Source organism: Mytilus californianus, unplaced genomic scaffold (genome assembly GCF_021869535.1).
Source record: "Mytilus californianus isolate M0D057914Y unplaced genomic scaffold, xbMytCali1.0.p SCAF_7, whole genome shotgun sequence".
Taxonomy (NCBI): domain Eukaryota; kingdom Metazoa; phylum Mollusca; class Bivalvia; order Mytilida; family Mytilidae; genus Mytilus; species Mytilus californianus.
The window spans coordinates 33,321,417-33,341,452 of NW_026262723.1; the positions used below are offsets into that span (position 1 = coordinate 33,321,417).

Genomic DNA, 20,036 nt, shown 5'->3' on the forward strand with positions numbered 1-20,036 from the left:
TTACATATATGTTGATAAACCCCAATTCACAGTTTACCTGTACACATCAAACCAAATGAAAATCAGTGTCCCACTAATAATGAATCCACAGTATGAAGTACATGTACATGTATACAGTATAAGTGTTTATGTTCTACCAGACTTCTTTTCCAGGGTTAATTTTCATGAGTATCTTGGAAATGTGACAACTAAACATGTGTTATCTTTCTAACTACATACATTGTAAATATCTAAAGGATCACTAAAATTTAAAGTGATTGAATAAAAATTAACAGAATTTTTACTCATAAATAACACATTTTGGAACAAATACACTTATAATATTGTGTTGTGTACAAATCTGTAGTAAGTACAATGCTTTGTGAAATCATTTTGTTAAACTGAATGGAATTAATTCATGCATGGCTATCTTCATAACTTTTAAAACGACAATCAATTTATTAGTATAAACTGTAAATTTTGTTTATTCAAGGTATAAACATTAATATATTTCACATTTTTGTTAACATTTAGTTTTTTTCATACTGTATACATTACTCAAAAATATCTATTGGTTGATGCTTAACTTATAATAAATACACAAACTCTACAATATCAGACAGGAAACCCGCTATGTACTTTCAAAAAAAGGATTCAGCATTAAATCATACGGAAACACAACTTACCAAAAACTTTGAAAAGAAAAAGAATGGAAATCAAATATGCATGTATAACAACAAATCTCAAATATAAAAAAGAAGATGTGGTATGATTGCCAATGAGACAACTCTCAACAAGAGACAAAATGACACAGAAATTAACAACTATAGGTCAAAACACACTTAACAAAACCTAACCAAAAGAACAGCATTTTCATTCCTGTTCTTCATTAGCAATTTTACTATTTGATTAAAAAAAGTAGCAGGATGATCAAGTATGAAAAAATAGTAGGTTGTACTGATATTTAATTCTTATATATTTAGAAAAAAGTAATTTCTAGAAGTGATATATATGTAAGGTGTTACACAAGATAATGGTCATTTACATTGGGTAGAGTAAGCTAACTTATTTTCACTGATACTCATTTACGTGTTTAGCCCTTTCTAGCATTTTTCAGTACTTTCTAACTTTATTTGTGTTTTCTTATGAGATAAGATTCAAGGTTGACAAATTCAGGCTGACTTAAATTCATGGTATGCATCTACTTTCATATAAGTCACGAAAACAAGTCGTTGCAAAAAGTAGTTCGTTTACAGTAATAAATTCAAATGCATCTCATCTTACTGTAATAACAAACTCAAATAAAGATGTTAGTATCTGTTATGTATGATGATTATTTATCGAATTTTGGAACTTTCAATAGTATATTTAAGTGCAGTGTATTTTTAAAGGCCCTTTAAAATGTTTCCAATCTTGTGTTTTAAAATGTTCCTGACAGTACTGATTTCTACTCCTACAACAAAGTCTGTCTTAAAATAGTTCACTTAACAGCAATAATTGCAGTAAACATCTTATTTAAACTTTGTTGGATAGTTGTCATCTCCTTATGTTATATTGAATATCTGATCTTCCGCATTTAAGTACAAAACATGTTCCTTCATAATTATTTTTTTAACACAAGTGCTAAACATGTTGTCAAAGACTTTAAGTAATGAATAATTTTCATTGTTATTTCTATTGGATAAACCATTTATAAAGAGTTTACTATTTTTAGTATGCATATCCGATAAAAAAAATCTTTGTGACTTTGTGAAACAAGAGGCTCTCAAGAGCCTGATCGCTAACCTGTATTTCAGAGGAGAAGATTTTTAAATGTTAGCAAACTTGATGAACAAATTGTGTAAAATTGTCTTTAAAGGGTAATAACTCCTTAAGGGGTCAATTAACAATTTTGGTCATATTAACTTTTTTGTAGATCTTACTTTGCTGAACATTATTGCTGCTTACAGTTTATATATATCTATAATAATATTCAAAATAATAACAAAAAACTGCAAAATTTTGTTAAAACTACCAATTCGGTGGCAGCAACCCAACAATGGGTTGTTCAATTCGTCTGAAAATTTCAGGGCCAATAGATCTTGACCAATTAAACAATTTTACCCCTGTCACATTTGCTCTAAAAGATTTAGTTTTTGAGATATAAGCCAAAAACTGCATTTGACCCTTATGTTCTATTTTTAGCCATGGGGGCCATGTTTGTCGATGGATACAAACTTAGGATACAATTTATAAACAAGATACCCTAAGGAACATTTGGTTAAAGTTTGAAGGTAATTGGCCCAGAAGTTTCAGAGGAGAAGATTTTTAAATGTTAGCAAACTTGATGAACAAATTGTGTAAAATTGTCTTTAAAGGGCAATAACTCCTTAAGGGGTCAATTGACAATTATGGTCATATTAACTTTTTTGTAGATCTTACTTTGCTGAACATTATTGCTGCTTACAGTTTATATATATCTATAATAATATTCAAAATAATAACAAAAAACTGCAAAATTTTGTTAAAACTACCAATTCGGTGGCAGCAACCCAACAATGGGTTGTTCAATTCGTCTGAAAATTTCAGGGCCAATAGATCTTGACCAATTAAACAATTTTACCCCTGTCACATTTGCTCTAAAAGATTTAGTTTTTGAGATATAAGCCAAAAACTGCATTTGACCCTTATGTTCTATTTTTAGCCATGGGGGCCATGTTTGTCGATGGATACAAACTTAGGATACAATTTATAAACAAGATACCCTAAGGAACATTTGGTTAAAGTTTGAAGGTAATTGGCCCAGAAGTTTCAGAGGAGAAGATTTTTAAATGTTAGCAAACTTGATGAACAAATTGTGTAAAATTGTCTTTAAAGGGCAATAACTCCTTAAGGAGTCAATTGACAATTATGGTCATATTAACTTTTTTGTAGATCTTACTTTGCTGAACATTATTGCTGCTCACAGTTTATATATATCTATAATAATATTCAAAATAATAACAAAAAACTGCAAAATTTTGTTAAAACTACCAATTCGGTGGCAGCAACCCAACAATGGGTTGTTCGATTCGTCTGAAAATTTCAGAGCTGATAGATCTTGACCAATTGAACTATTTTACCCCCGTGTCAGATTTGCTCTAAAAGCTTTAGTTTTTGAGATATAAGCCAAAAACTGCATTTGACCCCTATGTTCTATTTTTAGCCATGGCGGCCATGTTTGTTGATGGATCAAAACTTCGGATAAAATTTATAAACTAGATACCCTAAGGAACATTTAGTTTAAGTTTGAAGGTATTTGGCCCAGTAGTTTCAGAGGAGAAGATTTTTGAAATAGTTTACGACGACAGACCACAACGAGGACGGACGCCAAGTGATGGCATAAGCTCACATGTGGCCCTTTTGGCCCCGGTGAACTAAAAACTGGTAACTCTGGTTTATCATTAATTTTGTGACAGAAATAAACATATTAATATGTACAATGAAAAATGAAAAAAAAAAAAATTCATTTAAAATTTTCAATGGGTACTGTGTGTCTATTTTTATAGTAAGAATTATTGGACATCCGTCTATCTGGCAGTTTTCTATGTTAATAAACATTTAATAAAAAGATGAAATGATAGTTGAATTCCAAAGGACTGCTTTCAGAGGAAGTTTTCATAAATAACTTGAGATAAACAAATTTACTATGAAAGGAGCATAAGGCTTGTAGTTTCCATTCTAGCATCTTTTAAAATCTTTACATTTTGTAAGAAAAGGATTATTTTGACAAAATACAGAATAAAACGAGGAGGAATTAGAGATAGAACAAGCAACAAAAAATCTGTATATTGATACATTTTTATAAAAACATAAAATATGAATAAAATGTAAATATTACATCAATATTCATGATTTCAAGACAATCCCAAATAAATCTATTTTTCAAGCACTATCAGGCATGTTCCATACAAATATAATTTCACAATTATTTAAAAAAAAGTGACAATTATTCCACATGCTTTTCTTTATTAAATACGAAGAATAATATCCTTGTTTTTTTTTAATAGAGAAAACATATAAATATAATCTATTTTCACATATTCTCCATATCACGCTACTGGAGTGATATGGGATTTTCCCAGTCGAGTAAAAAGACAATGAATGACATCATCAGCCTATGCAATTGTTGTTTCCTAGGAAAATGAAGATAAACAGAGTATCAATGGTCTTTCAAACTTGAGGATGTCAAAGATGAAAAGCCTCGAAAACATTTTTCTTGAAGTTTTGTCCCCGTAGGATATTTACAATGAAAGTTTATGAGAATATTAGTTATTCCTTATTTTCATAATTCAAGGCCAGTAAGAGTTACCTCTCTTTCAGACATATCTTTTTTATATTCAATTTCAATTCATTTTAACTAAATAGCAGAAAGTTTGTGAAAAACACAAAAAAAAACACAAATTACACATTTTGGCAAACAGGAAATATATCAAGCCTGTCCTTAGTTTTATATATAGGAATCTAGTTTATTTACTTAAGGTAGCACTACAGTCTAACAATGATTTTTTGAAGATATTTTTTTTATCACATAATTTTGAAGTAAGTATTATTCTGCACAGTTTGTAAAAATCCCAAAGTCATTATCATATCACAACAGGGAGTAAATTGATAATGAACTTTTGTAAATAAAAGCACATGTAATTAATCTAAATATATAGGCATTTGGGAGGGGCTAATATGTCAATCATCTGTTGATACCAGTGTCCAGCTGTTAATCCCTGACCACAAGATAAAAATATCTCATTGCATTGCAACAAAACTAATTTATAAAACATGGAAGTTTAGAACAGACAAAAAGAAAAAGATATGAATAGGAAAAAATTTAAAGGGAAAAAATCTACCAAAATGAAAAAAAAATATGGAAAAGAGTGTGAAAATATCTTTGAAAGCCTCTGACTGCCTGTATAAATTTCTCGTCTTTGGTCTTCTACATTTAAAAATAATTTTAGGCATTTTAACTAATTTTAAGTTTATGTGAAATTTTTTAATTCCATGAAACTCATAAATCATGTTGGACAGTCTATTTTCAAGAAGGGGATGGTCTTGATCTTTTTATGGACATGTATTTTAATTTTGATATATTAGCTAATTTCAGTCATCATGGTCATATTATATTTCTTTTTAAAATTCAAATGAAAATTATTCTTTATAGTGAGAATAATGATGTTAAATATTAATTATGATGCAGCTGGCCAATCCTGTTATTCTCTTATCTTAGACTGTCTGGACAGAGGCGGAGCTTTGTCTTTATTTAATTACTACATCACAGATGTTGGTCAAATCTGTGACGTCAAACTCCCGCCAAATGCCAAGTTAGTGTTATACAGTGCACACAAAATGCAAATTTTACAGCATTAGAGCATCAAAGACACAATGTGTGTGGTTCTATTGATAAAGTAATGGTGTCAGAACACTCCTGGGGTGTTCCCAGTGGAATTTTTGTATTTATGTGGCATTTATAGGGGTTCTTAAGAGGAAATTCAGTTTTAAGGTCATTTCTCAGAACAATTTTTTCATGAGAATTGTAAGGAAAAAATGAAAATAGAAACTTTATGGGTACCCCCTTTGGCTTGACTTTGATATATGTGATTGAAGGGAGTATTTTCTACAATACTGTGTCCCAGTTTTTGGATAATTTGTTTCTAAATGAATTTATAGGTCTCCAAAGATGAAAGGTGAAATGAGGTTTGGCATCCAGCAGTAAAAATAATATATCTTATTACTGGAGGCATATATCAAAAATCTGAGACACAGTTTTGTAGATAGTGAATGGTTGATTAAAGGGATGAAAACAAATTTTTACTACCATTTGACCTGAATGTGCCATTTTCATCCAAGTTGGAAGACCACTTTTTTGGCAATTAATGAGCTATATTTTGAGATTAATCATACCAAAAATAAATTTATCTATAGATTTAGAAAGAGTTATATTTCAGCTTTAAAATGAGTTAAAGATTTTAAAAATCCATCGAGTAGTTTTGGAGAAATTAATCTTTAAAGACTGTTGGTTGGAGTCAGAAAATTCTGACTGTAGTGCTACCTTAAATATTTAGAAATTTACATCAACTTAACTAGAAATTGTACTTGTTTTATAGAATTCCTCATCAATATTTGAAAATTACTCTTATCACCAGTTAAAAAAAATCGGCAATGTCCACCTATCCTCAACAAATTAAAAGACAGGACAATGGCTTTTGGAATTACGACAAAAAAAGGAAGGAATGTGTTGTTATGGTGTACAACTGAGCAATTATATAACCCTGCAATGTTTGACCTTTTCACTGACGCTAAGAACAAGTTTTTATTCAGAAGTTTCAAAACAGACACGAGGAAACATTACACAATTGATTGTTGGTTTTGCTTAACGTCCAGTGACGAATATTTCATGCATGTTCAGGACGTAGGAAACACTACATCAACAAACCATAATCTAAAAGTCCAAAAATAAATTCCAGGTCATTATAAATAGTTAAATCTATGACTGCTGGCTATTTTCTAATTACTTATCTGATTAGGTTTGTATTTTGTAATAGTTTAAACCCCACATACAATGCTTCATTTAAGAGATTCCATAAAATTGTCCAGACTGTATTCCTTTTCATATTGTGATTCATCCCATAATTCCCCTAGACTTTCGATAACAGTTTGCATGCTTTCCTTTCTATTCCATTTGTCTCCCTGTGATGAGCCTGCAATCTTTTCTCCTTTGTTCTTCTCATCCAATGAAAACAGGTCTAACAACTGATCAGTTCCCATGCTTTGTAAGCTGGCATTTTCTTGGCTGATAACTGTGTTAGCAATTGTCATTTTGAACTTTTGAAGACTGAAAAATTAAAATGAATCAGTAAATACTAAGTTAGTTGAATTGAAATTTTAATGCATTTTTGAGTGAAGTTTTTTTTAAATAAATAGTAGGTCTTTCTGTTAGGTGTATGGGATCTAAACAATTTTAATAGTCGTCAACTTGTAACAAAATTACGTGTAAGTGATCATAATTTGGAAATTGAATTAGGACGTTATAAAAAAATTCAAAGAGAACACAGACTGTGCAAAGTTTGTAAAATTTTAGATGATGAGGAACACTTTTTCCTTCATTGCCAAATTAACAGTAATGTAAGACATTCCCTTATAAATGCAATTAAAACCCATTATCCTAATTTTAACCAGCTTGACTCAAACTCTAAACTTAAAACTATTCTAGATCCCAATAAAGATATTTTGTCTAGTGTTGTAGACTATATAAAGCAATCTATGGAATTGTGAAAATAGGGTCCACATTGGTCAATTATTATATATATATATATATATTATTAATATCAACTTGACTTGTTTAAAACATTTATCATGTATTATGTTTCTTGTCACTTGTGTATACAATGTACTATGTTTGCATTTTAACCCGCCAGGGTTTCATGTTTTGCAATAAAGTTTATTATGATGTTTATTCATAGAAGATATTTTAGCAATCCCAAAATAAAAACAGCAATAAAACTGCTGTTTCTGTGAAATATTTATCATTTCCCAATGGTTTTTTTTCAGTCTTTCCACATTTTGCTTAAACCATTCGTTATCATCTGGTTGAGCATAGAAGGGCCCACCAATCTTAGAAGCAGTATAAACTCACCCCATGATCTTTTCCTCAAGTGTTCCTCTTGTAATCAGCCTATATACATTGACAACTTTCTTCTGTCCAATTCTGTGTGCTCTGTCCATGGCCTATGAAAAGAGACAATAAAGTTTGTATTGGAAACATATTGTAGCAATTCAAATTAAGGCAGCTGTTCTTAAAAAGATTTTTTTTTTGCATAAAAGTTACTTGTATTAATGAATCCATGAAATGTTTAGTAATCAAGAAAAGTTAATTTATATTGCTACAGAATCTTGTAACAAAATGGTTCTGCCCCCCCCCCCCCCCCCCCCCAAAAAAAAATATAATATGTAACTATGTGTCCTATCCAGCCATAAAAAAGAGTTGGTCAGGTTTTTGTTTTTTTAGATAAATTCGCATGTATAAGTTTTCAGAGTTTTTTCCAAAAATATCAAAACATAAATCGCCGACCTGAAATATTTATTTAAATTTCATTAAGTCTTTGCTAGTTTAACAATGTAAAGAATACAAAACAAAATGAACTTAGATTATTTAATCATCAAAACAGTTCCCAGAGGTTTTTATTCAATCAAGTTGTTAGTTATGAAATAAGGCTGTCTTATTTGGCTTTTGGCTTTATTTGTTACATTTTGTCCTTTTTTCCTTCATTGGTTTTCTGTATGGATAACTGTTGTTTCACAGTTCAATTGATGTAATGTAAGGCAAACAAGATAACCATGCATGTACAGTTGTAAATCCTGGGGATATTTATTCAATGATTTGTATATGCATGTAAGCTGCATTTGAATTTGTCTGTACCTAGCTACCACTAAATACATGAAAATAAACACAGCGTAAAAAATGTACATATACACTAACATAAGCTGAAATGACTATGTCCATGATATATCATGTGAAACCGAAAAAATTGCCCAGATCAAAAATTGAAATAGTTGGTTTACAACTTCATGCACTGTGGAAAAACTTGTGTTATATTGAATTCTGTCAAGCTGTCTTCAAGAAGTTTTTGATTAACAAACTGATATAAGCAGAGATTATAAATTCCATGTTTTGGTATGGGAAATCCCAAAAATCACTGATAAAAAAAAAAAAACAAGTGCAAAACTGTTTGTCCTGTACCGTAGAAAGGCTTGTATAGTCCGCGGTTTTATTCTCCAAAATTGGACCTTCCAGACGGGGTGCGGACTATAGAGTACAATAAGCAAGAAATAAGAGAAAAATTTCAATTTCGCGGGCAAGTGTTTGTTTACGTTCCGCCATCTTTGTTATTTATATTGTAGAGGGCGCTCTTATCATTTTTCAAACTAATAATTTTAACTCATCCATATTAATAAGTTATTTCTATTCAATATCAAATTAATACTGATAAATATAAAAATTAAACCTTTCATTACAAATTTCTCGTTTCTTTTCAATGCATTGGTTTAAATAAACTGGTATCTGCTTGATTGAAACGATACAAACATAGTGAAAAAGACAACCGTAAACCAGCTTAGAACTTGTAAACTACAAAACGTAATCGGTTATTGTTCGTTCCGTTTTGGTGTTTCATACTGACTAATATGGTTTGTATTAGCTTAAGACCCTTCAAACATTAATGTGATAGATATATTAAAGACTGTTTTACAAAAGGATGGAACTGTTTTACTTTCAAAGTCGTATTATAGTGATATCTGTTATGTACGGATTTCGACTCTCACCGGTTAATTTCTTCTTTTACGCGTGCTTTTTAAACTTCCTGTTTAAACATACACAAGTTTCTAAATTGTTTTTTAAGTGAATTAAACTTATTTTAACAATCATGAAGCGTTCAAGAATCATTTACAAGCAGTTTCAGCTTCTGTTTGATGATGGAAAACAGGTTTTTCCAAGAAAATACCGCAAACGACTGCACAGGATTTGAAATTACCGGAGTTTCATTAGACCTTTTCTAACAGTTACAAAAAGTTTTTTTACCTAAAATTTCGTGGGGAGAAGGGGGTGCGGACTATGTACCAGTGCGATCTATACAAGCCTTTCTACGGTAGTAGAATCTGTGTGATAATTATAAATTAATTCCGTCCTGCTATTTTTAAGTAGTTGAGGATTAACAGTTAATGTGATGCAGCAGACTACACAGGACAATAGAAGTGTTCCCTAGCAACAGCCTGCTCAAATACCTGTAAATCTTTCATTGGATTCCAATCGTGTTCCACAAAGATGACAGTATCAGCACCAGTCAAATTTAATCCAAGTCCTCCAACGTGAGTAGTCAATAATAAAATATCAATAGATGGATCATTGTTGAACCTTTAATTAGAAGAAAAAATACATTTATGATGTCATTCATTAAGGTAGCTAGTTTATCATATAATTGCGTAGTTTTTCACAATAACAACCTTCACTGGTCACAAAGTAATAGCATTATTATAAAATGGCAATTCAAACTGCCCTGTCTACTACTGCATAAACTTCAGTAAATTTAATTTTAATATGGTCCCTTTGAAAATCCACAAAAAAATTATTCATAAACAAAAATGTGTCCATAGAACACGGATGCCCCACTTGCACTATCATTTTCTATGTTCAGTGGACCTTGAAATTGGGGTCAAAACTCTAATTTCACTATCAGTACCATTCAGAGTTCATGGATTACAAATGATAGACACTTACCATGATAACCTCTTTTGAAATTTAAATTAGATTTGATAGAATTGTGAATTAAAAACCTGACCAGTTACTACCATGGGTCAATCAGTTATCTCCATTATTCTTGACCTACTGTGGATTCAATATTATTTGTGGGATACCCATTTTCCATGGATTTTATGGGTATAGGTAATCCACGATTTTTCTAATTTTCAACTAAGTACACATTTTCTTGTACATGTATATAGACTTAAGCAAATACACGAAATCAAATATCCAGGAAAATATAATTTTTCTGTAACCCACGAAAATAAATGATTTGATTTTGATTTTTGGTGTTTTAACGCCACTTTTAAGCACCGCTTTTGGGCTATTATGTGGTGGCCAGTTTTTATTGGTGGAGGAAGCCGGAGTGCCCGGAGAAAACCACCGACCTTCGATAGGAAAACTGACAATCCTAGTCAATTAAGATTGGAGTCGAGTGCACCTGCACGAGCGGGGTTCGAACTCACAACCTCAGTGTTGGCTGGCTAGTGATTACAGTAGTAACTACTTAGACCACTCGGCCACAAAAAAATAAATGAAACCAGTTACAAAATAATATATACCAATGTCATTCACTGTTTATGTTTACATACCTGTTAACAATATTATGTCTGTTATTGGCAGGTACACTTCCATCTAACCTGAGGTAAGTAACACTTGGCATGTGAGTTCTGAAAACAAAACAATTTTAAGAAAATTAAAATAATTTCTCACCATCAAAGATGTAATCATAGTGTAAGCTTTATACACATGGACCCAACTGTTAACAAGATACTGAAAGCTACTTCAAAATCATTTCAAACTGATAAATAAATCATGTTTTCCCAAACTAAAGTATCAATCAGTACACATCCAATGGATTTGGTGTATGGACATAATAACCAGTCTGAGAAGAATATGATCTTATGCTTTGCCATAGTGTAAGTATCCACAAGATGTAGGACCAAAAAGTGTGTATAACTGTATAACCATACATATTAAGGTGGTACCTAACACTACAGGGAGATAACTCTGTAAAAAGCAGCTAAACGTTTTAATCACGTTGTATTGTTAAGGAAATATTAAGCTTCTCAATGATCAAAATTAGTGTTTGTCAAACTGCTATTTAACCAATGAAATTTTTCTGATAAAGTGGTTGGTTCAAATTTTTTGAAATTTTTATATTTTTGTCAAAGGGTCAAAGTAAACATTTTGTCAAAATTTTATGAAAATTAAACAAGCCAAATTAATATTAGTCAAGGTGTTGGGTACCACCTTAAGTTATGCCTTTACTTATCAAAATCAATAATAGTTAGTACCAATGAAGACAATATTCAAAGATCTTACTACAGTTTTAAATTGATAATAATAATATGTTTATTCAAAGGATTAAAAAGTTTAAAACATGGATGGTATATACATTTAAGGGCTTTATAAACCACATCAAAAATTAGGATGTGATATCCTGTTTATAGTAAAAAGGTTTCTACCAGTACAGCAAAACTTACAAAACAATCTTTGAAAGAATTTTATTAATGTTTTATATAATTTGTGACAAAGAAATCCCAACATAAATAATGTTCATATATTACTTACTTGAGCAGATCATTTTCTACGATTTCCAGCATACTTTTGAGCTGACAGAAGAGCAAGACCCTGTGCTGACCAACAACTGGACCTTCACTCAAAGCTGCCTGACCACTGGTACCACTGAAACTGGACACCCCTATACCACAATCATTTAACAATTGTCTGTAATAGAAATAAAACAACAATTAACCGGGGGGAAAATAAATTGTATGAAGAAGAGAAACATTTTTCTGTGCTTAGTAATAACATTTTGCTTAAATTTGTAATTTTCTTTTCATTTTTATAGTGTTTTAGAATGTTAAAATTGTGCAACAAAACCTGATGAGGTAACCTTCTTGAATACTGTGGATTCACTTATTATTTTCGTGGGTATCAATTTTCGTGGATAAAGGGAAACTTGTACTTTTGTTGATATTTGATTTTGTGGTTTTGCCTAAACTAGAGGCTCTAAAGAGCCTGTGTCGCTCACCTTGGTCTATGTGCATATTAAACAAAGGACACAGATGGATTCATGACAAAATTGTGTTTTGGTGATGGTGATGTGTTTTGGTGATGGTGATGTGTTTGTAGATCTTACTTTACTGAACATTCTTGCTCCTTACTATTATCTCTATCTATAATGAACTTGGCCCGGTAGATACAGTGGAAAATACTTTGTAAAAATTTACAAAAATTTACAAAATTTATGAAAATTGTAAAAAATTGACTATAAAGGGCAATAACTCCTGAAGGAGTCAATTGACAATTTTGGTCATGTTGCCTTATTTGTAGATCTAACTTTGCTGTACATTATTGCTGTTTACAGTTTATCTCTATCTATAATAATATTCAAGATAATAACCAAAAGCTGCAAAATTTTCTTAAAATTACCAATTCAGGGGCAGCAACCCAACAATGTGTTGCCTGATTGGTCTGAAAATTTCAGGGCAGATAGATCTTGACCTAATGAACAATTTTACCCACATGTCAGATTTGCTCTAAATGCTTTGGTTTCAGAGATATGAGCCAAAAACTGCATTTTACCCTATGTACTATTTTTTAGCCAAGTCGGCCATCTTGGTTTGCGGGCGGGGTCATCGGACATATTTTTTAAACAAGATACCCTAATGATGATTGTGGACAAGTTTGGTTAAATTTGTCTTAGTAGTTTCAGAGGAGAAGATTTTTGTAAAAGATTACAAAAATTTATGAAAAATGGTTAAAAATTGACTATAAAGGGCAATAACTCCTTAAGGGGTCAACTGACCATTTTGGTCAAGTTGACTTATTTGTAGATCTTACTTTGCTGAACATTATTGCTGTTTACAGTTTATCTCTATCTATAATAATATTCAAGATGATAACCAAAAACGGCAAAATGTCCTTAAAATTACCAATTCAGGGGCAGCAACCCAACAACAGGTTGTCCGATTCATCTGAAAATTTCAGGGCAGATAGATCTTGACCTAATAAACAATTTTACCCCATGTCAGATTTGCTCTAAATGCTTTGGTTTCAGAGATATAAGCCAAAATCTACATTTTACCCCTATGTTCTATTTTTAGCCATGGCGGCCATCTTGGTTGGTTGGCCGGGTCACCGGACACATTTTTTAAACTAGATACCCCAATGATGATTGTGGCCAAGTTTGGTCAAATTTGGCCCAGTAGTTTCAGAGGAGAAGATTTTTGTAAAAGTTTACGGACGACGGACGACGGACGCAGGACGACGGACGCAAAGTGATGAGAAAAGCTCACTTGACCTTTCAGGTCAGGTGAGCTAAAAAGTCTGCATTCAAAATAGAAAGTTTGTTACTTGTTTAACATTTAAATTCTTTGTTCATCTGTATCCACGAAATCCATTATAAACTGTTGACACAGAGATATGTCTCGCTAATATGTTATTTTGATAATGCAAATGTTGAATTTAAAATAGCAAACTTTAACATGTAAGTTATGCAAATATTCAAAGTCAATGAACCATGACTGAAGTTACAGGGCTAAACCATCTCCATAGAAATGAGATGTGTCAATGCTAATACAAATGCATACCAAATACCATTGACTTTTCATAAGTTGTTCCCTTTAAACAAAGCTACATGTAAACACAAACATTAACTTGTAAACTATGTAAAAGTCGATGAACCATAATGAGGGGGTGGGGTTATATAATCTCCATGGAAATGAAACTTGCAAAATTCCAATACATTTGCATATCAAATATCATTGACTTAACATTAGAGGTTCATCTTTAACTGACCTAATCACAAACTAATACATGTAAACTAAGCTAAAGTTTCAAAGTCAATAGACCATGACTGAGGGGTAAGGACCAAATATTCTCCATGGAAATGAGATGTGCTAATGCTTATACAACTGCATACCAATTATCATTGACCACTAACAGTTCCCCTTAAACTGACCTAATCACAAAATAATAAATGAAAACTAAGCAAAAGTTTCGAAGTCAATAGAGTATGACTGAGGGGGCAGGGCCAAATAATCTCCATGGAAATGAGATATGCCAATGTTTATACAAATGCATACTAAATATCATTGACCTACCACTAGTGGTTCCCCATAAACTGACCTAATCACAAACTAATACATGTAAACTAAGCAAAGTTTCAGAGTCAATAGCGCATGACTGAGGGGGCGAGGCCAAAAAATCTCCATGGTAATGAGATGTGCCAATGCTAATACAACTGCATACCAAATATCATTGACCTACCACTAGTGGTTCACCATGAACTAGACCTAATCACAAACTAATACATTGTTGACGCTGCCGCCGCCGCCGGAAACAGCATACCTATGTCTCGCTTTTTGATTCCGTCAAGGCGAGACAAAAATGGAATATTTTCACAGTTTTATTTTCGCTTTTTCGGGGTTAGAGTTAATATGCGAAAACTAAACAACCGTAAATATTTTATTGGAACTAGATACATTGGACTAAGACTGCACACAAATAAATACAAACATGAAATCACATATTCAAAGTGGCACCAATTTAAATTCAGTCGACAAATCTCAAATAAAAGACAGAGTTTAAATTTCCCAGTTTACAGTAGTCAGAGTATCCACACTCTCTTATGTACATACCTGAGAGCCATTAGTTTAGGAGTATGTTGGAGATCACGCAGATTGGAATTCTGTTGTTTGAGCTGGAGAGTAATCTCTTTATATTTAGGATGGTTTGGCGTCAGTACCAGAGATGGGTGATTACAGACTTTCTTTAGGTATTGTAATGCCTGCAAAAATATTAATCATTCAACATTTAATATTAGCATAAACATTTGATAAAAGGAATGGAAAATGTGTCCATGAGTCAGATGATACCCCTGCTTGCAATTTGTCCATTTATAAAGGAGCATAAATTGAGAACGATACAATTGACGACACCCATATTCGAAAATTGATCCGAGTTTTGTGGTAATAAGCATTGTGTATAAGTTTCATAACATTTCTTTGAGAGTATATGTACCCTTTACAAGGGCCTAAAATTTTTCTAATAATTTTCAAATACATATTTTTGCTTTCAGCATGTAAATTTTGATATTTTTGTTAAAAAGAATAATATCAGCAGGAATGCTGATCACATTACCATACAATGCAAGTTGTTGATTAAAAACCTTTTTGTGCTTCTTTAGGATTTAATATACAGTTTTGAAACTTTAAAACAAACTACACACACGATATTTACTTTTCATAAAATAATCAGTTTATCAGGGAACTTGAAAATACAGTAATGATTGTACCCTAAAACTTGATATTTTACCTGGAACACGTGACCGATTGATGGACTCTGTTTCTGTGTATCTTCCTCTCCTCCTAATTGAGTGACAACATCATCCAAACCTTGCTTTGCCCTCGACTTGGCAAAATCTTCATACAACTGAACCTGCAAAATAAGGTTTATTTATTGTAATACTGTAATTGTTAGAGATCAATCAGACCTCTGGATAAAAAATCAGCTGTTTGGACATGCAGATTATAATGGTAAATTGAAATACAGGAGTATTATATCCAACAACGTATGCTGCAAAACTAAAACAATTAAATGACATAACTGGGACGACGCTGACGACGACGACAACGTGATACCAATATACGACCAAACATTTTTAATTTTTGCGTATAAAAATCATATATAATTTATGCATGACATATTGCATATAAAAGTGTTTCTTCAAACAAAAAGTAGAACACCAAAGTAACAGAAAACATTTCACACAGTATGTCATAACTCAAAGAAGCTTATACACTTAGAACCAAACCATAGAAAAGCATTACTAACAAGAAATGATTGTAACAGGATGCTGTTACGAAGTCTCCCAAACGAAGCTCCCATAATTCGTAATTCCCAGGGTCGCCTGACATTGGACAAAGTCCTGTGAAAATTGGTTTGGTCCAGTAAAGTTATATGCATTAGTGATGCCTGGGGACTAACCCTGTATATCATTCAAATCATCTTGGCATGACAAACCAGAATATATATGGTTTAGGGGTGGGGATCTCAACCATTTACAAGATACAAGAACATTGGGGGTGGGGGGAACCCCTAGGGACTGACCCTAAACGTCATTCAAATGTTCGAGACATGACGAACAGGAATATATATGGTTTAGGGGTGGGGATCACGACCATTTACAAGATATTAGAACATTGGGGGTGGGGGGAACCCCTGGGGACTGACCGTATACGTCATTCAAATGTTCTAGACATGATTAACAGGAATATATATGGTTTATGGGTGGGGATCTCTACCATTTACAAGATATTAGAACTTTCTCAAATGACAGGAGGTCGGGATGACCCCTGGGGACTAACCCTGTATATCATTCAAACCATCTTGGTATGACAAACCAGAATATATATGGTTTAGGGGTGGGGATCTTGACCATTTACAAGATATTAGAACTTTCTCAAATGACAGGGGGTCGGGATGACCCCTGGGGACTAACCCTGTATATCATTCAAACCATCTTGGTATGACAAACCAGAATATATATGGTTTAGGGGTGGGGATCTCGACCACTTAAAAGATATTAGAACTTTCTTAAATGGCAGGGGGTGGGGGTGACCCCTGGGGACTAACCCTGTATAACATTTGATGTGCTTTATCATGACAAACCAGAATATATATGGTTTAGGGGTGGGATCTCGACCATTTACAAGATATTAGAACTTTCTCAAATGGCAGGGGGTCGGGATGACCCCTGGGGACTAACCCTGTATATCATTCAAACCATCTTAGCATGACAAACCAGAATATATATGGTTTAGGGGTGGGGATCTTGACCACTTAGAAGATATTAGAACTTTCTTAAATGGCAGGGGGTGGGGGTGACCCCTGGGGACTAACCCTGTATATCATTTAATGGGCTTTATCATTTAGAACATTTTCAATTAAAAAGATTGTGTCTATCACAAACGGTTTTCAATTTATAATCATTTGAAAATTTAAAAAAATAAAATCCCTTAGGGTTCTATAGTAAAACCCTCTTTTCTTTTTGCCCCTCAAAGTACCCCTTTATAAACCCCATTGCACAAACAAAACCCTGATTGCACCACTAGACATGTTAGTCTAACATATTGTGAAACCCTAAGTTAATCTGACAAGCGGTTTTGGAGAACAGGTGCGGACAAGTTCAAATTTAAAAGAAGAAGAAGAAGAAGAAGAAGAAGAAGAAGAAGAAGAAGAAGAAGAAGAAGAAGAAGAAGAAGAAGAAGAATAAAGAAGAAGAAGAAGAAGAAGAAAAAGAAGAAGAATAATAATAATAATAATAAGAACTGAGCAAAAACAATAAGTCTTCCCAAACTTCGTTACAAGCGGTTTTGGAGAACAGGTGCGGACAAGTTCAAATTTAAAAGCGGCGGAAGAAGAAGAAGAAGAAGAGGAAGAAGAAGAAGAAGAAGAAGAAGAAGAAGAAGAAAAAGAAGAAGAAGAATAATAATAATAATAATAACTGAGCAAAAACAATAAGTCTTCCCAAACTTCGTTTGGGAGACTTAATAAAACAATGGGCTTACCTGTAATGGACTGAGATCACAGTAATAATCCTGTATTTGACTTACCTGTAATGGACTGAGATCACAGTAATAATCCTGTATTTGACTTACCTGTAATGGACTGAGATCACAGTAATAATCCTGTATGATTTTAGGGGGTAAGTCCTGTAATACATCCTCCTTTAATCTTCTTAGGATGAACGGTAAGACTTGTCTGTGAAGAGATTCCATAGCTAATGCTCCTGTAAAAGCATGATTAACACAGTTTAGTTCTATATGTATTAATCTTATATATATTTAGTCTATTTTCTAGAATATGAGATTTCTTTCTAATAGATAACCTTAGCCGTATTCGGAAAACCTTTCGTAATTTTGGGTCCTAAATGCTCTTCAACTTCGTACTTTATTTGGCATTTTAACTTTTTTGATTCGAGTGTCACTGATGAGTCTTTTAGTAGACAAAACAAGCATCAGGCGTACAAAATTTTAATCCTCGTATCTAGGATGAGTTTATTTACCTAATGAAGATAAAAATCATATTATATATTCCTATATACTGTAAATTCAGAAATTATTGCGAGGTTTTTATTATTGCGAATAATGCGATTAGATGAGTATCGCAATAATTAGAACTGGCATTCTGATATCTGATACATACATCAGTATGCAGATATTCCTGAAATCGCAATAATTAGACTCGCATTTTTGTCCATTCTTCAAAAATCGCAATAATAAATGCACACAATAATTTCTGAATTTACAGTATTGAATACATTTTGTTTTAATCATTTTTATTAGCAGTAAAAACTTTTTACTCAACACTAATTTCTGACTAATCTAAATGTTTGATGGATAAACTGGATCGCTGCATCAGTCAACTGATCTTGTCTGCTTGTCATTTTTAAAGCAATTGACTGTATTCTTATGAAGTAACTTGACCCTCTGTACAGAAAGTTTGCCCTTTGCTCAAAATAATGAAGATTATATGCCAAACAAAAGCACAAATGATGTAATATAACATTGTCTTAAATCAATTATTTTAAGTAAAAGATAAAAACCAGCATGAATTGTATTAGGAAAAACAGCTACGAACTTCGATGGATTGTTATAATAGGGTTTATAAATAGTATTTTGGGGGCATTTGGACACCTCTTAACCTTTTCTAATGTTAGATCTTGCCTTTTAATAAGATCAAATCATAGCCTAAAGTCAACAGGAAAATCAAAATCAGAGGCTAACAATGCCTACTGCATTTTACCATTTCAGAATCTTAAGAATACCGGTATTGGATGAATATCAAAATGAATATTATTTCGTACCATTAGTTGGATATTCATTATTTAGGATAGTTAACCAATCACAACATCTTGGTGTACAATTTTAAAAATATTACCCAGAATGCATTAGCTTCTGAAATAGTGAATTTCACTGAAACATTTATATATCTACCTGCTTCTTGTTCCTTAGACGTGCTCTTGGCATCCCTACTTTGTAGAATGGGTTTGCCATATCTGGCCTGGAATTGTTTCTCAGTACCCAGGAATCCAGGCATCAGGAAATCAAACAGGGACCACAAGTCCAAGACATTGTTCTGGATAGGGGTCCCTGACAATATCAGTCTGTGGTTACAGGTCAGCTGTTTTACAGCTTTTGATAACTGAAACAGAATAAAAAAAACTCTGGTAAGCTAAATTATGTCAGACTGTAGTTAGTATACAGAATTTAGGTTTGGAAATTTGTTGGATGAACAATCAATTCCTTATCAGCTAAGGCAATTAAGTTAAAGAGGGTCAAAATTATTCTATAGGTTCCTTTGTTAATTTATCCACATTTCAACTGGCGTATGTCAAATGCTACTACTTGCGTGTGCTTGATGAAGTCTTAAATTTGAAAAATTAAAAAAATTGTTAAAATTTAATTATTATTTACATAATCTAGGGAATTGTGGAGAGAAGTCTCATTGGCAATCATACCACATCTTCCTATCTTTATATAAAGCTGATGAACTACAGAGTTGGTTAATTAGCCATCGGTAAAACAAATTAAACCAGATATATGTACAGGTAGAAGTTAAACAACAGTGTTCAGGATGTAATTACAAGATTTCAGCATCAATGTAGGATAGGTATATTTCAGTAAACTGTCAATAAATACATCTTACTAAATGTTCAAACAAGCTTTGCTATAATTTTCAA

The 20,036-nt window shown here is 32.5% G+C and overlaps 1 protein-coding gene across 2 annotated transcripts in view; it reads right to left on the reverse strand.

The window, feature by feature from the left end:
* Positions 1-3,806: 3,806 nt before the first annotated feature.
* Positions 3,807-20,036, reverse strand: part of LOC127708887 (TATA-binding protein-associated factor 172-like) — an 84,079-nt gene continuing 67,849 nt past the window's right edge. The window contains exons 32-41 of one of the 2 annotated variants that reach the window (XR_007985422.1): positions 19,291-19,498; positions 17,953-18,083; positions 15,608-15,730; positions 14,932-15,080; positions 11,858-12,013; positions 10,876-10,953; positions 9,769-9,898; positions 7,625-7,716; positions 6,041-6,823; positions 3,807-4,473 (exon numbers count right to left, since the gene is read on the reverse strand). Coding sequence is in view for 1 of the 2 variants with exons in the window: in XM_052214047.1 (XP_052070007.1) it covers positions 6,556-6,823; positions 7,625-7,716; positions 9,769-9,898; positions 10,876-10,953; positions 11,858-12,013; positions 14,932-15,080; positions 15,608-15,730; positions 17,953-18,083; positions 19,291-19,498 (1,335 nt within the window). In the remaining variant the exon portion in view is untranslated. The other variant, XM_052214047.1, reaches the window with a different exon arrangement.